The sequence below is a fragment of the Vipera ursinii genome, assembly GCF_947247035.1.
Source record: "Vipera ursinii genome assembly, chromosome: 11".
In the NCBI taxonomy this organism is placed as follows: Eukaryota; Metazoa; Chordata; class Lepidosauria; order Squamata; family Viperidae; genus Vipera; species Vipera ursinii.
The window spans coordinates 8,775,589-8,800,138 of record NC_139524.1 but is presented as its reverse complement, the minus strand read 5'-3'; the positions used below and the strand labels follow the sequence as shown (position 1 = coordinate 8,800,138).

At 40.6% G+C, this 24,550-nt stretch overlaps 1 protein-coding gene across 1 annotated transcript in view; it reads left to right on the top strand.

Moving 5' to 3' along the window:
* Positions 1-24,550, top strand: part of ADAMTS17 (ADAM metallopeptidase with thrombospondin type 1 motif 17) — a gene marked incomplete at both ends in the record, with an annotated part of 127,757 nt that overhangs the window by 80,111 nt on the left and 23,096 nt on the right. Inside the window, 9 exons of the mRNA XM_083371328.1 lie at positions 389-539; positions 2,626-2,727; positions 3,378-3,523; positions 5,821-5,987; positions 7,020-7,147; positions 12,773-12,893; positions 14,530-14,604; positions 19,728-19,808; positions 24,170-24,327. Of these exons, the coding sequence (XP_083227454.1) occupies positions 389-539; positions 2,626-2,727; positions 3,378-3,523; positions 5,821-5,987; positions 7,020-7,147; positions 12,773-12,893; positions 14,530-14,604; positions 19,728-19,808; positions 24,170-24,327 (1,129 nt within the window). The remainder of the gene's footprint in view (positions 1-388; positions 540-2,625; positions 2,728-3,377; positions 3,524-5,820; positions 5,988-7,019; positions 7,148-12,772; positions 12,894-14,529; positions 14,605-19,727; positions 19,809-24,169; positions 24,328-24,550) is intronic.

The following is a 24,550-nucleotide window of genomic DNA, read 5'->3' as shown; positions in this document are numbered from 1 at the left end:
TTTAGTTCCTAAAGTCACTGCCTAGTTCTACCCAATCTTTAGAGCTGATGTGATATGTGTTCACCAGAATCTGTTGATAAGCAATAGGGCAGATTTCCTCTGTTATAATCTGAGATCATCATCAAGCAGGGATTTAATTTCAGGTGCACCTCTTAAAATTGCAGTCTGTATCTCTGGGAGTTTCACGGAAGTCTTTGGTATTTTGAAATTGCCTGGTGTTTATTGATGTACTAGTGCTTTTAATGTTGGCTGTAAAATTTACTGTATAATGTAAACCACATTCAGCATTCTTTGTAGGCCCAAATGGTATTTTCTGAATTTGAAGAAGCTTTACTATATGTTAGAACAGAGATGGCCAAGCACGTCTACATGTCTTTTGATTCTCCAGGTCCAAAGTCAGCAACTGTTTGCTGGTAACAGACCCACGTAGCCGATACGCTGTTCGCCTGCCTTATAAACTCCCAGGAATGCATTATAGCGCAGATGAGCAATGCCAGATCCTCTTTGGGACCAATGCAACTTTCTGTAAGAATATGGAGGTAATATGGATCATAAAAGAACAGATAACAAACTTTTGGTAAAATGGTAGCATTATCTGGGATTATAGAACAGAGATTTCTTCCTGGGGCAATCTTAAAAAAAAAACCAGTAGGAAACCCCTCCTTTTGCTTTGGAGACAGTATTTTTTGCAAGGTATAAAAACTAGAAATATTTCATTGTTTGATGCCATACTTCCATTATTTTAAGAAAAGCTGCTGTGTAATGTGTCGGAATATAACATTCCAGAATGTACTAATTGCTTAACCTGCAGAGGATGAGTTGCTAAATGACTGAAGCTTTATTATTATGAAACTTTACTGCTGTCAGTGAATTAATAAATAATCAAATAGAGTCAAACTAGATCCTGCCCACCTGTCCTCAGACCACCCCCAGGTTACCAAAGTGACTTTGTGGGGATATGATATGGTATATATCATATCATTTCGCCGGGACCTGAAAACTTGGCTCTTCGATCTGTTTGGTCCAGACTGTGGGGTTGTTAATTTAACTGGGTTTTAGATTTACTCTTGGGGCTTGAATTTAATTTGTTTTAATTGTTTTTAATTTTTTGTATTCATGGTTTTAACTGCCCTGTAAACCGCCCTGAGTCCTATGGGAATAGGGCGGTATACAAATCCAATAAAATAAATAAAAATAAATAAATATCACCCCCAGCCATACCTTTCCTGGGAGCCTTCGACAAGTTGCATACTCTTGGTTTAGCACAGCAATTCGTTTCAATAGTTCCCCCCATCTCCCTTACCATAAAAATTTCAGCTACCTAAAATCTGATATGAAAGTAAGTTGCACTTTTTCTACTTTCCCCTGTTGCATGAAAAAGATGTGCCAAAGTAATAAAAAGGCTTGGATTGTGTGCTTGAGTTTCAAGTCCTGACTGTTCTGCTTTATTTATGTTGATCCTGGCAAACTCCTTAAAGCAACATGAAAAAGTGAGCTTCGCTTCTTTTTTTTCCCCCAGAAGGAAATCAAGTTAACTCGTGTTTCTCAGAGGACTACCAAACCTATTATTAGTGACAGAATCTCTTGAAAGATTGTCCTGGGAGAAGGGACTAAAATAAAGAACTTTTTCAATGACTTTTCTAGGGAGATACTAGCTTGTCTGCCTCTGTTGAAGCTCCTGGTTATTCGTTTCACTTTTAAGTCTTCCGTGTTGGATTTTCTTATTCAAAGAATTTTTTTTTTCACATGACTTTTTTTTCTGTGTGAAACATTTGTAAAACACCAAAGTCTTGAGGATAGCTAGGCATACAGGTTTTTCTGTTTTCCCCTAAACCTTTGCAGCAACAAAGATAGGATAGGATAGGATAGGATAGGATAGGATAGGATAGGATAGGATAGGATAGGATAGGATAGGATAGGATAGGATAGGACAGGATAGGATAGGATAGGGTAGGGTAGGGCAGGGCAGGGCAGGGCAGGGCAGGGCAGGGCAGGTTAAGTGAGATAAATTAAGGTAAGAAAAGACAAGATAACCTTTATTGTCACTTTTTTGTGTGCGCAGTGGGATACAGAATGAAATTTTGATGCTATTTCCTTTTTTTTTAAAAAAAAAAATTTATCTAATTTGTTTCCCATCTCACCATAAAGTGCAGAGCAAATAGAAAATATTTGCTTTGTAGATGTTTCGTGTTCTCTCTTACATTGGGGTGAAAGGTGTGCACAAATGCAAACCAACATCCGTTTTCTGCAAATGAAACTTTGCAAATAAAAATTATTGCAGTTAATAACCTGAGAGTCAAAATCTCTGCCTGATGTATTGCATATTATCCAGCAGTTTCTTCAAAGTTATATCAGTCACAGTTAACAGGAATACAATCTAAACTGTTTCTCTCCCCCTTCCCTCATCTTCTGTAGGGGAATATTTTGATTTCTGAATTTGTTTGGTGGTTTGATGCAAAGTTAATTCTTGCATGCAGGTTTATTTTTTGAAAACATATTTGTTAAAAAAAATAATAAATCAGATAATGCTCAGTTCAGAGAGGTTTAACAAAGCTTTGCACCATTTTCCTTGCAATAGTGGCCTCTCCAGCCAAATGCAATTTTTTTCCCTCTTCCTGTTGGCAGCATTTGATGTGTGCTGGTCTCTGGTGCCTTGTGGAAGGAGATACCTCTTGTAAAACCAAACTGGATCCCCCCCTGGATGGGACAGAATGTGGGGCTGACAAGGTAAAAGCCCAGGAGAAAATCAATTCTACTTCCTAAAAAATTGTATTTACACTTCCTGGCCAGATGATGGTTTCTTTGTAGTACTTGGGTGCAATGCTTGTTTGTAATGCTGCAGAACATTGGTTCTCACCGTTTTCTTCACCATTGACCCCTTTTAAATACCTTTTGTAGCCACGAACCATGGCCACAGACCCTCAAGACTTAACTCAAGATCTAAATCATAACCTTTCTGCTTTGTGGACCCCCTGGGATGACATAGAGGCTCCCCCAGGGCTCCGTGGACCACAGGTTGAGAACCACTGTCGTTCTATAACACTTTCATCATAACATTTTGCTGCATTTATTTGAGGCCTGGCTAGATCCACAGCACGTGTACACAGGGGTGAGCTTCTTACTCGCTACCCATTATGTTCAACTTGGAATGAGTAGATAGAGGAAGCTGACACTCTCCAGGTTCAAACCACCCCCATCAGAGAAGAAGAAATATACCATCCCCAACAAATTTCTTCCTCTGGGATGTAATAGTCAAGCTCTGAAGTATATATCTGCATATGCTCTGTGGCATATCAGGATGGGAAATGACAGCTTAATGACCGCAAGCGTCGCAGTTCTAAACTATACAAACCAAAGATTTTCTCTTTTTGTTCCAGTGGTGCCGAATGGGGGAGTGTGTCAGTAAAACACCCATCCCTGAGCACATTGATGGTGACTGGAGCATTTGGAGTCAATGGAGCATGTGCAGCCGGACATGTGAGACGGGGGCCAGATTCAGGCAGCGCAAATGCGACAATCCTCCGTAAGTTGATTCATTCTGATGAGCACCTAATTCTTAAGAGCATTTAAGGGAGCATAGAAAGATGTCTTCATAGGGAGCTCAGCCCATCTCGTCTTCTGCTACCTAATCCAGGAGTAACTGATGGGGTGCCTGTCCAAGGAGGAGGGGGAGGGGGAGAGGAAGGGGAGGAGGAGGTGGAGATGGGGGAGGAGGAGGAGGAGATGAAGAAGAAGAGGGGAAGGGGAGGAGGAGATAGAGATGGAGATGGGGAGGAGGAGATGAAGGGGAGGGGGAGGGGAGGAGAAGAAGAAGAAGAAGAAGAAGAAGAAGAAGAAGAAGAAGAAGAAGAAGAAGAAGAAGAAGAAGAAGAAGAAGAAGAAGAAGAAGAAGAAGAAGAAGAAGAAGAAGAAGAAGAAAGATTTTAATAGTGGACAATCATGCTGTAAAGCATCTGCCATTGCTTTTATTTTATTGCTTTGGGCCAGAGGTATTTTTAGAAAATTAAAACAAAGCATGGTAAGGGCTGAAGCCCAGTGCTTTATTTGTAATTGTACTTCAAGCGATAGCATTTGGAGAGTCTGGACTTAAGTGGGGAGCCGTATTCTCAGTTTTCATTCCTGTATGTTTCAGAATGGCACCTATTTTTTTGTTAAGCCAAACCACTCCCGTCTCCAACACCGCTATGATTTGAAAGCAGTTTTGCCACTCAGTTAAATCTCTCACTCTCATTTCCTCACTTTCTCACTGGTTTTCATTAACACGGTGTAAGAGAAAAGCAGGCAGAGCTGGGGGCGGTGGAGTTAAACATGTCATCAGAATGGAATTGTTACGTTGCCACAAACGATTCAAGTCCAACTCCTCTTGAATTCCCCTGACCCTTATCTGGCACCAGTTTAATACTGAATTTTAGTTGATTTTTGTTTTAAATTGACAGCCTAGACGGGTCAGACAAGAGGCACCTCAGCCTTCAGAAGGAACAGGAGAGTGGAAAGCATTTCAGAAAGAGACCCTTCCCCCAGTTCTCTGAAAAGTACAGGTGGGGAAGCTGAGAAATGCTTCCAGATTTGCAAGATTTTGTCACTCTAACCTTACATTAAGGGTACTGCTCCTTGCCTGGACTATCTTGAAGGGCTGGCAGCTGACTTTGGAGAGCACGTTGTAGGAACTTTGCCCGCTGTGTTTGTCAGTCACGAAACATCCAAAGCATTGCTTTCCTAGGAGTGTTAAATCTTTTCTGCATTTTAGCAGATGACCTTGGCTGATCTTGAAAAAGCTAAGCAAGGTCAGATTTTATTAGTGCTTGAATGGGAGGTCACTAGTAAATCCCAAGGGGGGTAAGTTGGATTGGGATGTTTAAAAAAACATCCTGAAGGAAAGTATGGAAAACCACTTCTGTATCGTTGCCATAAATAATTGGCACAATTTGGGAAGTGTTATTGTGAGCCTCTCTTGAAAAATAGTTCTTCTGTTCCACATTCAGGCTTCAGAAAAAAATCTCTACCGATGTCAGTTAAGACTGTTTTAAAACTTAATGTGTATAACAACAGTATGAAAAAAAATGTGGGTCTGTATGTGACTTGAGGACAGACGATCAGTGGCTGTAAATCTGCATTAAGGACACTCAATAATGCCAATCTGTTTTTCTTACTCTCTCATTTCTCATTTATAAATTCCTTTCCTTTACTAAACTGAGTAACTTAAAAACATTTGCAAAATGTATTTTACACACTTTACACATGACACATTTTTGCTGGCCACTTTGGCTATTTGCAGTCAAGGGTTTTCTGAATTTATCTGTTGTTTGTACAGATCTTCCCCAGTGTGTGTGTGTGTGTGTGTGTGTGTGTGTGTGTGTGTGTGTGTTAATCACTAAACGATATTTCAAATTCAATGCAAGTTTGGAAAGACACTGGATTCTGATTTGTCCATTGCCTCAAAAATGTGAAATAAACATGTTTGCATTAAATACAAACCACTTCTTTTTCATTTTCAATCTATGGTAACGATGGCCACACCTGGCTGAATTGTGCCCTCTGTTGTTCTAAGTCCTGATTTATTGGCTTTATTGCCTCCCTCCCCTCTCCCCCCCCCTGCTATTCTCATTAGTCCATATGGATGTTTTCAGTAAAGTGTATGAAATCACCAGAAGTCAAATTCATCTGAAAGGAAATCTTTTTTTTTTTTTTGCTTTTCATTTGTGTTTTCATTTCAAAACAGTCCAAAAAGAAGTTCTACATTCACCAACTCCCCTATCAATCTTTGGTGGATGACACGATAGAAACTAATGCAGGCTGTCCGTGTTTGTCTCCCTTTAACAGACCTGGGCCTGGAGGTAAAAACTGCCAGGGGGCAAGTGTGGAACACACTGTGTGTGAAAACTTGCCGTGTCCCAGAGGAGTGTCCTCTTTCAGAGACCAACAGTGTCAATCTCACGATCGCTCGGCCAACAAGAAGAAAAGCCTGTGGACGGCTGTCATCATGGATGGTATGTTTCAGCAGATGAAAAAAAAAAAACACTGCTACTTTTTGTACACAGTGGGACCTTGGTACTCAGCTGCTTTGAAACTCATCGAATTTGGTACTCAGCGCATTTTGATGCAAAAATTTTATCCCGGGACTCATCGTTGGTTTGGTACTCAATGCACAAGCTAGAGCTTGTCGATGTCAGCTGCCTTGTGACTGACTACATTATTCCTTGTGGGAATTTTTTTTTTTTAGCGCTCATCGTTTCTGATACTCATCACTTTGCCGAAACCAATTAATGAGGAGTACCGAGGCATCCCTGTATAATTTTTATTAAAGAACTTTTTTTCCACAGACTGAAAACAATGCAACATTTGAGTTAAAGATAAGAGAAGTAGAGGAAAGTAACAGACAAGTGAAAAGAGAAATATAGGAAAAGAAGTAGAAAGAAAAGAAGAAAGAATAATAAAGTGCCTCCTGATCTTCTTAACGGCAGCAGTTATAAATACATTTATGCTTGCCCTCTCTAAGGTTACATCAAAGTTTCCTGCTTTCCATAATCTACCCTGTCTAATCATCAGATTCATAGGGGTTTTTTCAGCAAAAAGTCCATAAGGAGAATATTGCTCCTGTTTCTGTGCTAAATTGACAGAAAGTGATCTCAGATCTTACCCTGAAATGGAAAAAAAAATACTAGATAGTCAGAAATCTAAAAGAATATAAACTTTTCACTCTTTGTAGCCTCTATTTGCAAACCTCAGTACTGTATTGTGTAATCTTTTGCAACTTCTTGACTTCAACGTAACAGTCACTTGGGATAGCTACATCAATCAACCAAATAGTGTTCTGTCCAGTGTGTTATACTTCTGGTGCTGATCAAATTTAAAAGCCCCATAAGAGTGTTACTCTGTTGTTCTTACAATAGAAAAGAATATTTGTAGCTCTGGGTCAAAGTGTGGGGTCTTTGGTGCTCTCTGAGCTTGGTGGTTCTCTTGTAGACATCTCATGACCTGACTAGGTAACATCATCAGTGCATCTGTCGTTTTTCTTTCAGAAAAACCTTGTGAGCTCTACTGCTCTCCATTTGGGAAAGAGTCTCCTATGTTGGTGTCTGATAGGGTCATTGATGGTACACCATGTGGACCTTATGAGACTGACCTCTGCGTTCATGGCAAGTGCCAGGTGGAGTAACTTTTTGTTTGTTATTTCATCTGAACTAACGTCTGAATATACTTTTATACTGAGTTCAATATTTATGGGGGAAATGCAAAGCGGTGACTACGGAATTGCCCTTACCTCTGTACTGATACAGATATTCGGTTGCTATGTCCTTGTGTAAGATTCCAGGTGGTTTGTCATTGTTTGCAACAGTGTTTTTTTGTAAAAGAAAAAGGTGCCGGAACTCACACATGTCATACAACCCACCTTGCCTACCCTATAAGTTTCCATCCAAAAAAGGTGCCGGAACTCCGTTCTGAGTGTTCTATGAGAAAAAAAAGCCCTGGTTTGCAATCTTCAGAAATGGATGGTGCTCTCTTTTAATTGTTTCATTATAAATTGGAAGACATTAAGAATCGGGCACTTAAAAAAAACAGAGTTTCCCAAAAGCTTTGAGCTTTACATCACACACGTTGGAAAATACTTGGTACTGTAAAACTGAGATTTGGCACCCACTGCAATTCAGGAGGAATTTGGTGATAGCAAAAGCATGGTCACTTTGGATTACTGAGACCTGTTTTTCTTTGAAGGACCCTCAATTGAACTCAAATAGTTGAATTCCGAGGTCCCCAACCTTTTGGACACCAGGGACCGCTTCTGTGGAGAGAGGTTTTTCCTCGGACTGGAGGGTGCGTGGTTTTGTGTGCTGCCTGCATCCCACAGATAGGGTTTTGCTTCTTTGTGCTGACTGGTTGCTGGCATGCCGTGGCCCGGTACTGGTCCATGGACCAGGTGGGTTGGGGACCCCTGCCTTAGAAGAGAAATAGCTTGGACTCTGCCTTGCTGAGAGAATCAAACTTTTGGACTGGCAACGTTGCTCTGCTAAATTCAGCGTTTTGGGGGGCGGAGAACTAGTACAGGAAACAGAATGATGTTCCTAGTGGTGGCAGGTACTTTTATTCACTTGCACATTACATTGGCATGTCCAAGACAGGAAGCCCAAACTGGTCCCACGGCAATCTCTTGTAGCTACTAAGGTAGGCAGAATGTCAAACACAGGAAGTGCCTTCCCTCAGCTCAGCAGATGGCTGGTTGACCTATGGAGTCCATTGGGAAAAAATGTCAGAGTTCATATCACTGAATACATGTTTTTTTTTTAAAAAAAGGACAAGAAGAAAAGAAAATACCAGTCACTTAACTCAGGGCTTTCTATATGCCAATCATATGCTCTGTTATTGTGCTTGTTGCCATGTTTGGAATTTTTAGACAAAAATCTGACAAAATACCTGCTATCCAGAGAAGTTTCATGACTGGGGAGCCATTGACGAAAGCAGAATGGGGAAGCTAACATACAATATAGAATAATAGGGTTAGAGCCTTGGAGGCCTTCAAGTCTAACTCCCTGTCCATGGAAGGAGATCTTGCACCATTCTAGACAAATGGCTTTCTAATCTCTTCTTGAAAACCTTCAGTGACGGAGTACCCGCAACTTCTGAAGGCAAGTTGTTCCACTGATTAATTGTTCTCACTGTCAGGAAATTTCTCTTTAATTCCAGCTTGGATCTGTCTTTGATCATCTTCCACCTATTATTCTTGTCCTGCCCCAAGAAGCTTTGGAGAATAAGTCAACCATTTCTTCTCTGTGACAGCCCCTCAAGTATACGAGGACAGCTATCATATCGCCCAAGTCCTTCTCTTTGATAGGCTACTAGACATACCGGCTTCCCCCAATCATTCATCAGATGGTTTGTACCATAACATACGGTGGCTTCCTTACACCCCCAGATGCCTACTCAAATAGTTCTCCTTGTCTACATTTTTTTTCTAGGTGGATGGGCATAACTTCCAAAAGAAAGCAATGTTCACATTAAGTGGACCAATGATCTATAAAATATTTTTTTTCTTTATGTTTTATCGAAAGAGGTTAAAAGTGAAAAAAATGAAAGTAAATTTAATAATAATAATAATAAGTTGGAAGGGACCCCCTGCTCAGGCAGGAAACCTGGCCAGTCTCTTCTTAAAAACTTCCAGTGTTGGAGCATTCACGACTTCTGGAGGCAGGTTGTTCCACTGGTTAGTTGTTCTAACTGTCAGGAAGTTTCTCCTTAGTTCTAGGTTGCTTCTCTCCTTGGTTAGTTTCCATCCGTTGCTTCTTGTCCTGCTTTCAGGTGCTTTGGAGAATAGCTTGGCTCCCTCTTCTTTGGGGCAGCCCCTGAGATATTGGAACACTGCTATCATGTCACCCTTCACCCTTCTCTTCATTAAACTACACATACCCAATTCCAGCAACCGTTCCCTATATGTTTTAGCCTCCAGTCCCCTAATCATCTTTGTTGCTCTTCTCTGTACTCTTTCTAGAACCTCGACATCTTTTTTACATCGTGGTGACCAAAACTGGATGCAGTATTCCAGGTGTGGCCTTACCAAAGCATTGTAAAGTGGTATTAGTACTTCACGTGATCGTGATTCTATCCCTCTGTTAATGCAGCCTAGCACTGTGTTGGCTTTTTTGGCAGCTGCAGCACACTGCTGGCTCAAATTGAAGTGATTGTCCACTAGGCCTCCGAGATCTCTCTCACAGTTACTACTATCGAGCAAGGTACCACCTATACTATACCTGTGCATTTGATTTTTCCTGCCTAAATGTAGAACCTTACTTTTTTCACCATTGAATTTCATTTTGTTAGATAGTGCCCAGTGTTCGGGTCTGTCCAGATCCTTCTGTATCTTAAGCCTATCTTCTGGAGTGTTGGCTATTCCTGCCAGCTTGGTGTTGTCTGCAAATTTGATGAGTTCCCCATCTATCCCCTCGCCCAAATCGTTGATGAAGATGTTGAAGAGCACTGGGCCCAGAACAGAGCCCTGCTTTGTGTGATCTTATTCTAGTCCTTTAAGAGGACTGGTAAGACTGGTTAGAACAGGAAGGATGAAAGAAATAGAAGTTCACACCCTAGGAAGGAACCCCTCCTTCTCAAACCACTTTCAACTCACTTCAAAAATAAAAAGTAGTTGACATTAGATAAGCACCTGGCAATTTCCCCATTTTCGTCCACTTATGAATAGCCAAGATACAAATAACTATTTTCAGAAACGGGGGACAGCTTCAGAAACAATTTGCAGAACGCCTCAAGAGCAGGAAAGGAAATTGCCTAAGGAATGGGCAGGCTACTGGACTTACCTAAATAACCTTTACTTGATTCTGCCCAGTGTTGGCAGTTTTGCTCTTATAATTTAATTGTTCTCCTCCACCATCACAAGGAGGCAAGAAGGGAGGATAATAGACAGTGAAATAAGTAGGGTATGTCTTGGAGATTCCCTTTTTTTCCATCACAGAAATTTTTCAGAGGTGAAAAGATATGAGTCGCTGCTATGTGTGCGTATTTACAAAAAATAAATAAATCTATAATTCAAATTTTGGAATATATTCCTTTCGTTGGGAACTCAGAGGATCTTGGATATTCCAAAGAGACCATAAGCATTCCCTAGTATGCATTCTGGTATTTGTTGAAGTACAGATATCCGTTCATTCATTCAATTTGTATGGATGCCCGTCTGCCGAGCAACTCTATTCGTTTGAGAAATTAACGTATTCTGCAACTTTAATTCAAAAGGCTACTGAGCATCTTTTAACCTGCTCAACTGAACATTAGTTGGTTTCTATTCAAATGAAAGCTCTGAGCAGTTTTCAATGGAAGCAGGGAGATTTTTTCCAAAGCAAGTGAAATTTTTCAGGGGAGGCGATCGTATTTAGCGCTTTTTCTTTAAAAATGGTAAGGGCAGGGCTTTTTTTGTCATAGAATGCTCAGAACAGAGTTCCAGCACCTTTTTTGGATGGAACCTTGTAGGGTTGGCAAGGTGGGTTGTATGATGTCTGTGAGTTCCGGCACCTTTTTCTTTTATAAAAAAAGCACTGGGTAAGGGAAGTTATTGCTCAGCTTGGGCTTACAGATGAGATGAGTAGACTAGTCCAAATCAATGCCATGTCGCCATCCTGACATTAGTGTAGCATTCCATTCTTTCATTCTCCCCCCCCCCCCAATTAAAAGAAAAACCTGGAACATCTGCATTTATTTGTTGAGGGCACTTTTTTCCTTTTATGCTTGGTTTTCATTCATTGACCCATCTACGCACTAAATACATTTAATAAGAAAGTATAAGTAAATACATACTATGTGGTAGGTAGAGAGCTTTAAGGTATTGGTGGGGTTTTGCTTGTGTCACAGTCATTTTTATCTCAGTTAAATAATTTATGGATATCTATTTCTGTACTGTGTTCTGAGTTCTTTTGTAGGCTTCTCTCCAACGACTGATTTTATTTGTGTTAATAACGAATGGTTTTATATTGTTATTTTTACATGATTTAGTAAATATTGTCTGAAGGTATCAGTTGTAATTTTAATATGGTAAATATCTTGAGAAAAGAGAGAGAAAGAAAAAAGAGAAAGAAAGAGAGAGAGAGAAAGAGTGAGAGAGAGAGAGAGATCCCATCCAAACAAAAATTATTTTGGAATCCTGTATAATTTTTAAAAATGGGAAGGGATTTTGAGAGCAAAAAGTTTAAGAATCCCTGGTCTATATGATTATTATAGTGTGAACAAGTGTTGACAGTTGGAAAATTTGCTACAGTGATATCATCCTGGCATGATTAAATTTCAGAATGAAACTTAACAACAGCAATATTTGTATTTATATACAATCTGCTATGGCAGGCTGAGCATACGGGAAACATTAACGTGCTGCATGAAAAGGGCATTGTCATTTTTTTACATGAGGCAATAATTACAATTGTGCTAGTCGAGTAACACCCAAACTATGAATGGGCTCTTTCCCCGAGGAATTTTAAAAAGCTTTGTTGAAAATACCCCATCCATATTTGGATAAAATTCAGATTGTGTGCCAAGAGAAATGACATAACTTTTTTTTTTTAAAAAAAAAGTTAGTAGTACAGTGGAGTTAAGCAAAAGCACTGAGAGATTTTACACTTTTGAGCTGGTAGATCATTTAATGGGAATTGCCCCATATAGATTGAAATTGCTTGCAGATCCCAGAATACAAGACACGGGTTCCAGCAGGATTCTGTGCTGAATATCCTGGGCCCAGATAAATATCTTTTAATCTGTTTAGCCTGTATTGCTTCAGAGTTATTCTGCTGTGGCCACATTGCAATGCTGGGTAAGGTTGTAATCGCGGAGGGGAAATTCTCTTTTATCCAAGTATTGTTGTTGTTTTTTTCCTGTAAAAGGTCCTTCTTAAAATGCTTATCGGGTCAAAGACCCCAAACGTATTGTGCCTCTTAGAATCAGGGGCTCATAGCGTGTAATACTTGATTCACCAACTACATTTAATCTACCAGAAGTCAAGTCTTTTTAACCAAATATCAGAAAAAGAGATAAGGGAAAAGGTGTTTGTCCAATATCTAGTGGTCCATTATCCTGTTTCTCCGAAAATAAGACTTAACTGGAAAATAAGCTCTAGTGTGATTTTTCAGGATTCTTGTAATATAAGCCCTACCCCCAAAATAAGTCCCAGTTAAGAATATTCTGTTCTCCAGGATTTACCCTTTACTGAACTCTAAAAAAGATTAAATATCTAAAATCTCTTTTTGTTATGACAATAACGGGGAAAAAAAACCCTCTTGATCCCCATTAGAAAATCGGCTGCGATGGGATAATTGGATCCGCTGCCAAAGAAGATCACTGTGGCATTTGTAATGGAAATGGCAAAACCTGCAAAGTGGTGAAAGGGGACTTCAACCATACGAAAGGGATGGGTGAGTAGTTCTTGCACATACGAAGACTGAAATATCCTAATTTAACTTTAACATTTTACAGCGTTTGGCCTAGCCCTGTTACGATGATAAACCACGATTAACCATGGTTCAGATGATAAAGGGTCTGGAGGCTAAATCACACGAGAGAAAGTTGAGGGAGCGAGGTTATGTCTAACCTATCGAAGAGAAGGATTAGGGGAGACGCGATAACTTTCTTCTAGTACTTGAGGGGCTGTCACAGAGAAGAAAGAGTCAACTTATTCTCCAAAGCACCTGAGGGTAGGATAAGATGTAATGGGTGGAAAGGCCACTAAAGAGAAACACAACATAGAACTGAACAGGAATTTCCAGACAGTGAGAACAGTTAACCAGTGGAACGACGTGCCTCCGAAAGTTGTGGGTACTCCAACACTGGAAGTTTTTCAAGAAAACCATTTGTCCAGGATGGTATAAGGCCTCCTGCTTTGGGCAGGGAGTTGGACTAGAAGACCTCCAATGTCCCTTATAGCCCCTATGATTGTATATTCTACGTATCAGCACTTTTATCAAGTTTGGGCGGGTGAAACACATCACCTAGGAATAATTTATTTGATTTGAATGACAGAATTCCAATTTGTCAAGTCTGGGCAGGCGAACAGATCATCTAGGCCAGGGGTAGGCAACCCTGGCTCTTTTATGACTCGTGGACTTCAACTCCCAGAATTCCTCAGCCAAGGTTGCCTACCCCTGATCTAGGAATAATTTATTTGATTTGAATGACAGAAATCCAATTTGTCAATTCTGGGCAGGCGAGAATAGATCATCTAGGAATAATTGATCTGATTTCAATTGACAGAATCCCATAAGCCTGGAAGGAACATTTTTAATGCCACAGCTAGCCTGGGAAACCCCTTTTTCCCTGTCTTTTGCCATTCTAAATGTGGCTGGTCAATGACCATCAATACATTTTATTTACTGGCATCGGGGATCTAACTTTTTCTCTCATTTGTCCCCTTTTCTCTCTTGCCCAGTTAAAGTCTTTTCGGGTTTTTATTTGCTGCTGATGTTAATGGCCAATCTCTACTGACCCTTATTCAGTATTTTTTTTCTGGTTTTGGTTGCGTGGGACAGCTTGATGCAGCTTGATTGTTTTTCTGTGAATTATAACTGAACTTGAAGGAAAAAAAAAGGGCTATTTATAAACGCACGTGACCTCAGCCAAAAAAAAGCAGAGAAGCGACGGGTTAGTTATATAGTTTGAAATGCATTTCTTGTATAAGCGCAAGCGAGCCCTATTAGACTACTGGACTGTTTTGTTTCCATTCAGATTTGCTGTTCGGTGTCCAAGTTTTGGTTTTTAATTATTGTACATATCGGGCATAATATTTAATTGTTTTTTAACTTTTGTACCTTGTTTTTTAATATAAATTATATTTAATATAAATTAATATAAATTAAAAATTTAATAAATATAAATATAAATATAAGTAGCCAGTTCCCAAAGAGGATTGCTTTGTAATAGGTATCGGAAAGCTCTTGCGAGGCACATTGTCTCCTGCTGCTGAATTGGGCCGTCCTGAAGAAAGATTATTTCTGTTGACTGCTGACTTGCTGATCATGTCTCTAAACCTGTGCCAATTCCCTTTTTTCTTCTTAGTCTCCAATAATCAATGTAAAAAGGTTTCCACCTGCGTGATGGCAAGGACAAAGGCAGTCCCGAAGTGTTTCTCGTGTAAGATGCCTCGGTTGCTTTCGGTAGCGCCGGTAGATAGATACTCTCTTGGTGAAGGGTCTGCCTCTGTATTCTTTCATTGGCTTGAAATGCAGACACGGGATCCTACTCAAAGGAGAAACAGTGGATGTATTTCAAAGCTCTACTTCCTGTGTCCTTTCTTTATATCAGGGGTCTTCCAACTTGCCCCTTTTAGGACCTGTGGACTTCAACTCCCAGAATTCCTCGTGTCTGGCTGAGGAATTCTGGGAGTTGAAGTCCACAAGTCCTAAAAGGGCCAAGTTAGAAGACCCCTGCTTTATCTGAATCTTTTCACTGTCAGAAAAAAAAATGCATCTTGGACATTCATTTTCCAATGAATGGGGTCCTCCCTAATTCTATCTTTTAGCATGAGTGGGGCTAACTCTACAGGTAGTCCTTGACTTATGATTATTCTTTTAGCGACCCTTCAGAGTTACAATGGCCCTTTCAAAAAAGTGACTGGACTGATGGCCAGGCCTTGCCCTATGACTGTCACGGTCATCCCCGTGCACAAGTGCTCCCATTTAGGCGCTTGGCAACCGGCACGTATTTCCAATGGCTGCAGCATCCCAGGGTCACATGTTCGCCAGTTGTGACCTTCCCAGCTGACTTTTGGCGAAGCAGGATTTGCTTAACAACCACGCAATTCACTTAAAAGTTGTGCTTCTTTGCTTAGCGATCATGGCCAAAAAGAGAAGGAAAAAAAACACCCTTGCAAAAATGTGGCATGATTTGCTTAACAATCATCTTGCTTAGTCGCAGAAAATCTGATCCCGATTGTCATAACTTGAGAACTACCTGTGGCGGGGTTTCTAGGCTGAGAAACAGACCGGCTTGATGACAGAGCAGTTGATGGACAAGTCATCCGATTGAAATATAAATCAAGAGGCTTCTTCACCGCAACCAGAATGCAAACCTTCACGATTCCGCCAGCTGATGATTCTGCCTTTGAAGGAGAAGGCCAACGGGAAGAGGGAGACACATCTACCTAATATGTCCCACTGGTTATTCAAAGGGAGCTGGATGTGAAAGAGGAAGATATTGGGAAGAAGGCATTCATTATGTCGGCTGTGTCTTTCTCTTCTGGGAAAGGGCATTATTCTCTCTGGGGGAATAAAAACCAGCTTTCCATCAGTGAAGGTGAAAACAACCAATTGGCGCATTTCATACCAACATCCACACATTTAGGTATAGTCATGTCTTTGGAAAATAGTAATTCACTGGATTCCTAGCAGATACTATAAGAATTTCATGAAGAATTCCAAACTTATCATTGATGCCATTAACTGTTGGCTTTGAAATCTATCCATAACTTCAAGAAATCATGGCAGGACAAGAAGCAACAGATGGAAACTAATCGAGGAGAGAAGCGACTTAGAACTTAAGGAGGGATTTCTTGACGGTTAGAACAGTTAATCGGTGGAACGGCTTCCCTCCAGAAATTGTGAGTGCTCCATTACTGGAGGTTTTTAAGAAGAGATTGGACAACCGTTTGTCTAAAATGGTACAGGGCTTCCTGCCTGAGCAGGGGGTTGGACTAGAAGACCTCCAAGGTCCCTTCCAACTCTGTTATTTCGTTATTAGGGTTTTCCTCCAATGAGTATGTCAAGAGCAGGGGTAGGCAACCTGGGCTCTTTTATGACTCGTGAACTTCAACTCCCAGAATTCCTGAGCCAACATGGCTCAGCTTGGAAACCTCTCCCTTTCCCCTCAGCCTGGCTGGCTCAGGAATTCTGGGACTTGAAGTCCACGAGTCACAAAAGAGCCAAGGTTGCCTATCCCTGGTCTACAGGCCCAAAAAAAAAGGAATTATGGTATAAAAGGATGAAGGAAGAAGTTGCTCACTCATTGTTTCCTGATTTCTCAGGGAAGGCACAGCACCAGCTGTCCTCTCTCTGTGAACCTTCACAGGGATAAAGGCAATCTTTCTGTCCCCTTCGCTCTGCTCCCTTCCCATCGGCTCAGGTGTCTCCCTCGTTTGAGCCCTGCAATATAATTTTAACGTGCCATTCTCTCCAAGCCCAGTTGTGCATTCCTGAGGCCTCGATGTAACGCAGACGAGAGAGAAAGAGGACTTTTTGCCAGAAAGAGAGAATTGTTCCTGGGGTAGAGCGCGCTTGCTATACATAATACTACGAATTAACAAACCACAAAGAGTTCCCAGGAGACTTTGGGCACCTTATTGTTCGATCTGAAATTATTTTGAGCTAAACGGATTGGAATGGAGCCTAACAAGAATGGAGCCTGTTATTCTGTTGTAGCGCAATTGTCTTAACTGTCTCTCCGGAATTGGTGTTGAAAGGAATGGACCAGATTCTATTGAAAGTTGAGAACGATTTAATTGTAGAGGGTTTTTTTTTTTGGTCATAGTAAACTGAAAATTAGCGAACTTTCTGGCAACCATGCTGCAATTACAGATTGCTACGGGAGTGGTGCCTTGTAAATGGTGAGAGACAGTCTCAAGTCTTACACTTCTCCAAATGCTGGGAAATGGATGTCCCTTAATTTATAAGGGTAAAAAGAAATTCAAACCCCAGGAGTCTAGTGGTATAGAGGTAGTGTTGTATTTGCAAAATAATTTGTTAGCTCTACATCTACTTGTCCCAAAGGTGCTTTTTTCAAAAGGCAATTGGGTTTTCTTTGTTTTAATATGAAGAGGTTTCACTTCTCATCCAAGAAGCTGAGAAGTGAAAAAGAGAACTGACGAAGCTTCTTGGATGAGAAGCGAAACCTCTTCAAGGAAAAACAAAGAAAGTCCAGTTGCATTTTGAAAAAGCTCCTTTGGGACAGCCATGACCTGGATGACTGAGACATCCACCTCTATTTTGTCTTCTACTAAAATCCCATGAAGTTAGATGAAGGAAATCATGCTTAAGTGAACGTCTGTAAGATTTCAACAGGCAGAATTTAACAAATTATCTCTTTATTCAAATCAGAATTGCCCAGCTCCTGGTATGACTGCCTTTGGTTTTTGCTTATAATATGGAAAGGGACTTGAAGACTCTTCCCACTGGGATTGATTTCTCCATTTCTCCTGAATATTGGTATTGCTGTGATGTGTTCAGTCAGTGGATATTTGGTATAAATCTGGGGCTAGCCATGGAGGATCCAACAACAGATTACTTATTTTAATTCTTTAAATTCCTGGATAAAATATTGAAATTGCACATTTAGAGAATGTCCATAAACTTTGTCCTAACATTGATAACGTGTACTTTCAGGCTGCTTCTGATACGTCACCTTATCGGTGGTAATAATCTTTGGTTTGGGGTCTGTCTCTATTGCCAAGATATTTGCTTGTTTGTTTATTTATATAAGCACTTATTTTACTGGGTTTATATATCACTCCAGTTATGTCTGGCGCCAAACAGCTACTGTTATCCAACAGTAATAAAGTTAAAGCTTAAAAAAAACCCACAATAATATAACAATGTAGACTTTCAATAGTAAAGAATATATGTATCATAGGTTGAACTGTTGGGAACTTAGCATTCACAAAGCTGGTTGATTCCAGCAGAGCATTTCATTACCATGCTCCGTAACATCATCAGTGCATTGCTAAGGCATGATGATGTTATTTAGCTTGCTCATGAAACATCTGTAGGAGAATAATGAAATTCAGATAAGACCCCAAACTCCAAATATGTAAATTTCTCAAATAGTAAGGAACATCTGTAATGCCAGTTCTTCCTGTAGAAGGGATATAAAACCTTCCAATTTCTGAAGGTCCACTGAGATAATTGGCCATCTTAGAATGGGACAGTTCAATACAGCTTGAACATGCTGAATAAGGTTAAGCCCAAATTCTTGCTGACAAACTGTATATTAGACAGCTGTTTGCCTGGATTATGATAACTTGCATAACTCTGGTAGTAAAAATAATGATCAAAACAATAGTTAATACTAATGGCAACATGTTAGTCACATGCATTGAAATCATAGCAGTACTGAATCCAACATGTTGGCACCAGATTCTTAACTCTGATTTTTTTTATTGTAGCCCTCTCTTCAATTTTCCTTTCTGTGGTATTAAGCTATTTCTTTGGTAAACTAATAAAAGGAGAAGAAAATGAAAAATGAATGTGTAGTCAGGGCGGGGGTCATTACATAAAAAGATTAATAAGTGAAAAACAAGAGACAAAAACAAGGAATGCTTATTGAAACAGATGCTCTATTATCATATTGTTCTTGATAGATAGGACATGCTTCTGGTAGAAACCAAATCAAAGTTTTCTAATATGGTTCCTTCCAGATACACAACAGGACACCAGGTCTGGGAAGCTGGACTAGCCAGGATGGGCCTGATTGATTGATTGATTGATTGATTGATTGATTGATTGATTGATTATGTGCCATCAAGTTGTTTTCAACTCCTAGTAACCACATAGTTAGATTTTCTCCATCTTACCAAACTTTTAAATCTTCCAATGATGCATTCATTGAATTATTTGGGAGAAATAGAGGTAGTTAATTTAGTTTTTACCATATGGTCTCCATGCTTATCTTAAGCAGGTATTGCCCTAGTTTCCCACTTATGCAAAAGCATAATTTGTTGAGCCATAATTTATTAAATCAACCAATTGGTTGGGTTGACATAGTATTGTTAGCCATGGCTTCCCCACCACAGTGACTGAATATGTGTGAAGTATGGCATCAAGTTTCCCACAAATTAAAATGGTTGGCACATTAGTTGAAGCCAAAAGAAATTGAAATATCCTGAAGGGCTTTCTCAGAACAATTTTTGATTCATGGAACAAGTTGTAAGAGCAAGCCTTGACAACAATTTTAACTGAGATCTGATCACACAAAGAAATCCAAAAATCACCAATTGGAGTTTATTGTGTCGTAATTTTAGTTATGTAGGAATTGAATTCGAAACATGGGCACATTCATTTCTTTCTCCTCTTTAAGTCATAATTCACATCTTTGAAATTTGGGTGGCCGAGTCTCTCACCAAATTTCAAAATGAGTGTTGGGGTTGTGGATTTTTTTCTTCCAATCTGTAAAGGCTGCATACTTAGCTACAAGGACCACTTATCGGTTTCCCTGTGTATTTACTTTGGGATATAATGTGGCTCATACATTCTTTTTCTTGGTTGTAGGTTATATTGAAGCAGCTGTGATCCCGGCTGGAGCACGACGTATCCGGGTGATGGAGGACAAACCTGGTCACAGTTTTTTGGGTAAAGAGAGAAAAGCATAGGGACTTGGTTGAAGCATAACATTTCAAACAACATGGATGGGGCTTTGGGGAAGAGTTTATTTTATTGACCATCGCTATAGCTCAGAGACTTTTACTACTAGGATTCTCATCATTGAAAAGTAAACATTTCAGAAAGAGGCTAATGGTAGCTAAAGAGAGGTTATCCAGTTATGACGGGCTGCTTTTTGCAAATCAGTTGCTAACTTATTTTCTATATTTAGAAGAACAATGATCCTTTGTCTAGTTCCCAAGTCCAGTTGGGTTCTTGGCTCAGTTTTGTCCATTCAAGGAAGGCCGTCTGCTTGGCATTTGAGCCCCGGTGGCCCAATGGTTAGAATGCAGTATTGCAGGCAAACACTGCCCACAGCCTGGAGTTCAATTCTGATGGGTCTCAAGGTTGATCCACCCCTTCCATCCTTCCGAAGTCGGTAAAATGAGGGGACAATATGCTGACATTGTAAACTGAAATGCGCTATGGGGCAGTATATAAGCCTGAATGCTATTGCCATTTGGTGGGAATGGTTGCAAAGGCAAATAGACAGCTCCATCAGAGGCATCTGTTGATGTCGCCTCAACATGATCAAGAACATGGCTAGTCATTACCTGGAGAGTGGAAGAAGCCTAGTCACTACACACATTGCTGGAAGCACATGGTTCCTGCTGACAATGCCTCCTGTTCTTCAGCTTTTCCCACCTCTGACCTGCTTGGGAACTGGTTGCCATCTAATTTAGATAACATCCTTGGTTACCATATTTTTGGTTTAACACCAACACTTCTAATAATAAAGAGAAATAGGGCCTGGGATAAAATATTTAGGGCTCTATTCAATGTGCACCCAACTAGCCATGCTTTCTTGCAAGACATTTCCTCCCTCCCTCCCTCCCTCCTTAATTTATATGCTGCCTATCTCGTAGCAAAAGACTTTGGGTGGCTTCCGGCATTAAAGTAATAACCAGGCTCGTTGGAGAATTCTGGGAGTTCACACATCTTAAAAGTGCAAAGTTTAAGAAACGGTGATCTCAACCATGCTGTATTAATAAAAAGTCATAGGAATTAGTGATTGGTCACTATCATACGCTACATCTTCTTGAATTTTATTTTAAACTATTGTCCAGACATTAAGACGGGCATTTTATTGTTGTCTATTTACTGTACAGCCTGTTATCTCTAGCTGAAGAGTGATGTAACTGAAGTGGCCGGGCTTCAGCCAACTTTTATGATGTGAACGGAGAAAATGTCTGCCCATCAAAACCCAGAATTCTGAAACTTAGTGCAAATCTTCCTTCTTCCCTATGGAGTCTGTTTTCCTCAGCTCTTGCTTCTGCTTAGCTTTTGAAATTAGTCGCGTATTTGGCTTTTATGATTCCATTAAGTGTTGTCTGCAGGCTTTCAAGTCTGTTTTCACGTCCACGTGGGTTAGAAACTTTCTTTCTTACAAAGGGATGCCCAGAAAGGTGCCTAGAATGTTTGGCATCACATTTTGCAGGATTCTCCTCCAGAAAAACTGATCACTGCCAAAATTACAACGTCTTGCTTGCTTTGCTGCTTTTGTTTCTGCTTGTATGGCAGGCAGTATTTGGACCGAAAAGGTCTCCATTTTTCTAGGCTTCGACATAGGAAAACAGTGTCGGCCAGTGCTCTCATATCTTGCAAATCGTTCGAATTTTTGAAAAATCAGCATCGTTATTAACAAGGTTAGGTGAATTTGGATAGCTGCTGCCAGTCGAGCGTTGTCAGGTATCATTTGGAATGAAGACAGGGATAAAAAGGCACCTGTATGAGATCCACAGAGTGATCCCAGACTCTCTGCTTTTGCCTACCTGTTTTTTATTATTTTTTTTATTTTAATTCCATTTATATCCCGCCCTTCTCCGAAGACTCAGGGTGGCTTACAAGCTTAGCAGTAGCCTTCATTCTATGTATATGCCTGCTTATTAGGGCTTTCACACACACCCCAAGTGGCATTATTACAAAGTCAGCTTATTGCCCCCAACAATCTGGGTCCTCATTTTACCTACCTGGGAAGGATGGAAGGCTGAGTCAACCTTGAGCCTGGTGGGACGCGAACCTGCACTAATTGCAGGCAGCTGGTGTTACTTAAGGAGGCATTAGCCCACTGCTCCACCAAGGCTCTTTGATCAAATGCTCATTGTCAAACGTGACTGCGTTTTGTTTTTGTTTCTTTTTTTTAATCTGGTTGTCAAACTTGACTGTTCGCATTAAGGTTCCAGCTCCTTTCCCGCTTCACACTTCTGCCTGATCGGCCTCCTTGCATTAAAATTATCTCATCTGTCTTCGTGTTTTGTGAAGGAGATCTTCGTCTCAAAGGAAAACAAATTAGCTTGTGTTGCTAGATCCACTTTTGCGAGGCTGCTGTAAACTGAATTCCTTAAAGACGGCTTTTCTCTCTCTCCCTCCCTCTCCCTCTCTCTCCCTCTCTCTCTCCAATTGCTACAGAAAATTGCCATCTTGCAATATTTCAGTACAGGGAGTCCTTGACTTAGCACCATTCATTTAGTGACGGTTCAGAGTTAAAGCAGCACTGCAAATAGTGACTTGTGACCATTTTTCACTGCAGCATCCCTACTGTCCGGCAATCACAATTCAGACGCTTGGCAGCTGGAATGTATTTATGATGGTTGCAGTGTCCCAGGATCATGAGATCAATTTTGGTGACCTCTTTGACAAGCAAAATCAATCAGGGAGTCAGATTCTCTTAACAACTGTGTGTCGTGCTTCCGACAGATGAAACTCTTCAAAGAACTTCGAGGCATTGTTTACCTTAAAGGATCTTTATTTGAGGAGCATAGCATTGGCACTTACATAATGGAAGCCAAAATCTGAAGTCCCCTCCCCTGGGCACATAGTATCCAAGCACAATTCCCTCCTCCAATTTGCAGTCATAAATCACATTCCCCAATTAGTTTGAAAGGCAGGCTTTCCTGCCAATTCTTATCATCTCTTATTTCAATAACCTTGGTTCCCACACTTGGTTCAGTATTGTTATGTCTAGCTAAACTCCCGGGCACATTCCTCCTCCTCCCATCCCCAGTATCATCTAATTCTAACTCTAATTCTAAGAGTAAAACATAAGAAGAAAAATGGTTGCATCTTCATATGTTGTCAAAGCAAAAACATCCGATGTTGGCAGCGTTGACACTGTGTGACTAAATAACTGCAGAGATACCCTTAACAACTGTGGCAAGAAAGCTTGTCAAATGATGCAAAGCTCCTTTAACAACTGTCTTGCTTGGCAACTGAAATTTTGGGCTCAATTGTGGCCATAAGTAGAGGACTCCTTGTAGCTTTAAAAAAAACAACAACAGGCAAATAGGTTTAATCAAGACCCAGACTGGACCTGAGGTGTGGAGAGGAAATGGGTCAGGGAAAGTTCTGTTTCTCTAGTTCCATCAGCAGAGGTGACAGATAAACAGGATTTGCTATTTTCCAAAGAACATTCTTCGGGTATTTACAGATTAGTTACTGAGTCTGAACATAACAATTGGAAGTTTTGCTTTGTCAGAGTCTTGCAGAAAAATGAGGGCACCAATCCAATCAGAAAAGTAGGGTAATTGCAAACTCAAAAGAACAATTTCCTGCCCCTGTAACTCTAATAAGGTCTGAGCAGTGGTGGGATTCAAATAGGTGAACAACCGGTTCTCTGCGGGGATGCTGCTTCTGGAAGTTCATTCTGGGCCTGGGCAACAAAAAATTAGCTACCGGTTCTGCGAACCGGCTGAATCCCACCACTGGGTCTGAGGTTTGTGCAAACGTTGCTGGGTTTAACCTTGGAGTGATGGCTGGAGCTAATTGCACAGGCAAAGTTTAGGCAAAGTATGTCTTGTTTTTGTTCTGGACTGGGCAACACTCTTTGTAAATGAACCTGGGTGCTTCATGTTGAATTGAAGCCTGAGCGAGTTCCTTTCCACCTACTTTCATCCCACGCTGGCTGGCTTGATTGATTTTTCCAAATTATTTTGGACAGAAAACGCCTTACACTTTGGAGGTATCCAGAGCTGGAAAGAATTTGACTTGAAAGAAAGAGTAAATGCAAATTTGGAGAAGAGGCTGAGAGGATTGGTTCCTGTTTAGGATGTGTGGGGGTGGGGGGGGAGCACCTAACAAAAGTTAAGTATGGAGAAAGACAGTAGTGGCTTGAAGGCTACAATTTCCCATGGGCTTCTTTTAGAGGTTTGGAAGCTCCAACTCGAAACGCCAAGAAGCTCACAGAAGGATGGATGGATGGTTGGACCATTTGCTGAGGAGACTTGCTTGAATTTGTAGCCGAGAAGACTAAGAAGAACTCTGTTGAACCCCTTTGCCTATTTGATTCTTTGCAGCTTTGAAAGATTCCAGTAAGAAATCCATTAATAGCGACTGGAAAATTGAACTTCCCGGTGAGTTTCAGATAGCGGGGACAACCATTCGTTACGTACGACGAGGTCTGTGGGAGAAGATGTCTGCCAAAGGACCAACCAAAATACCACTTCATCTTTTGGTAATTGTCTGACTTTTCATTGTATTCTTCTGGAGATGTAAATGTTAGCGTTCTGACTTAATTTCTTCCCGTGCTCACTGAAACGGTTTGCCTGTTAATGTCAAAGAGATGTAAAATGTCTCCAAATAAAGTGGTGGAATCAGGAAGATCTTGGTCTCACTCCCCTGGTTGGCCAAGTCCTTTTTCAAATAATTTACAGATTACACAATAGCAGATTTGGAAG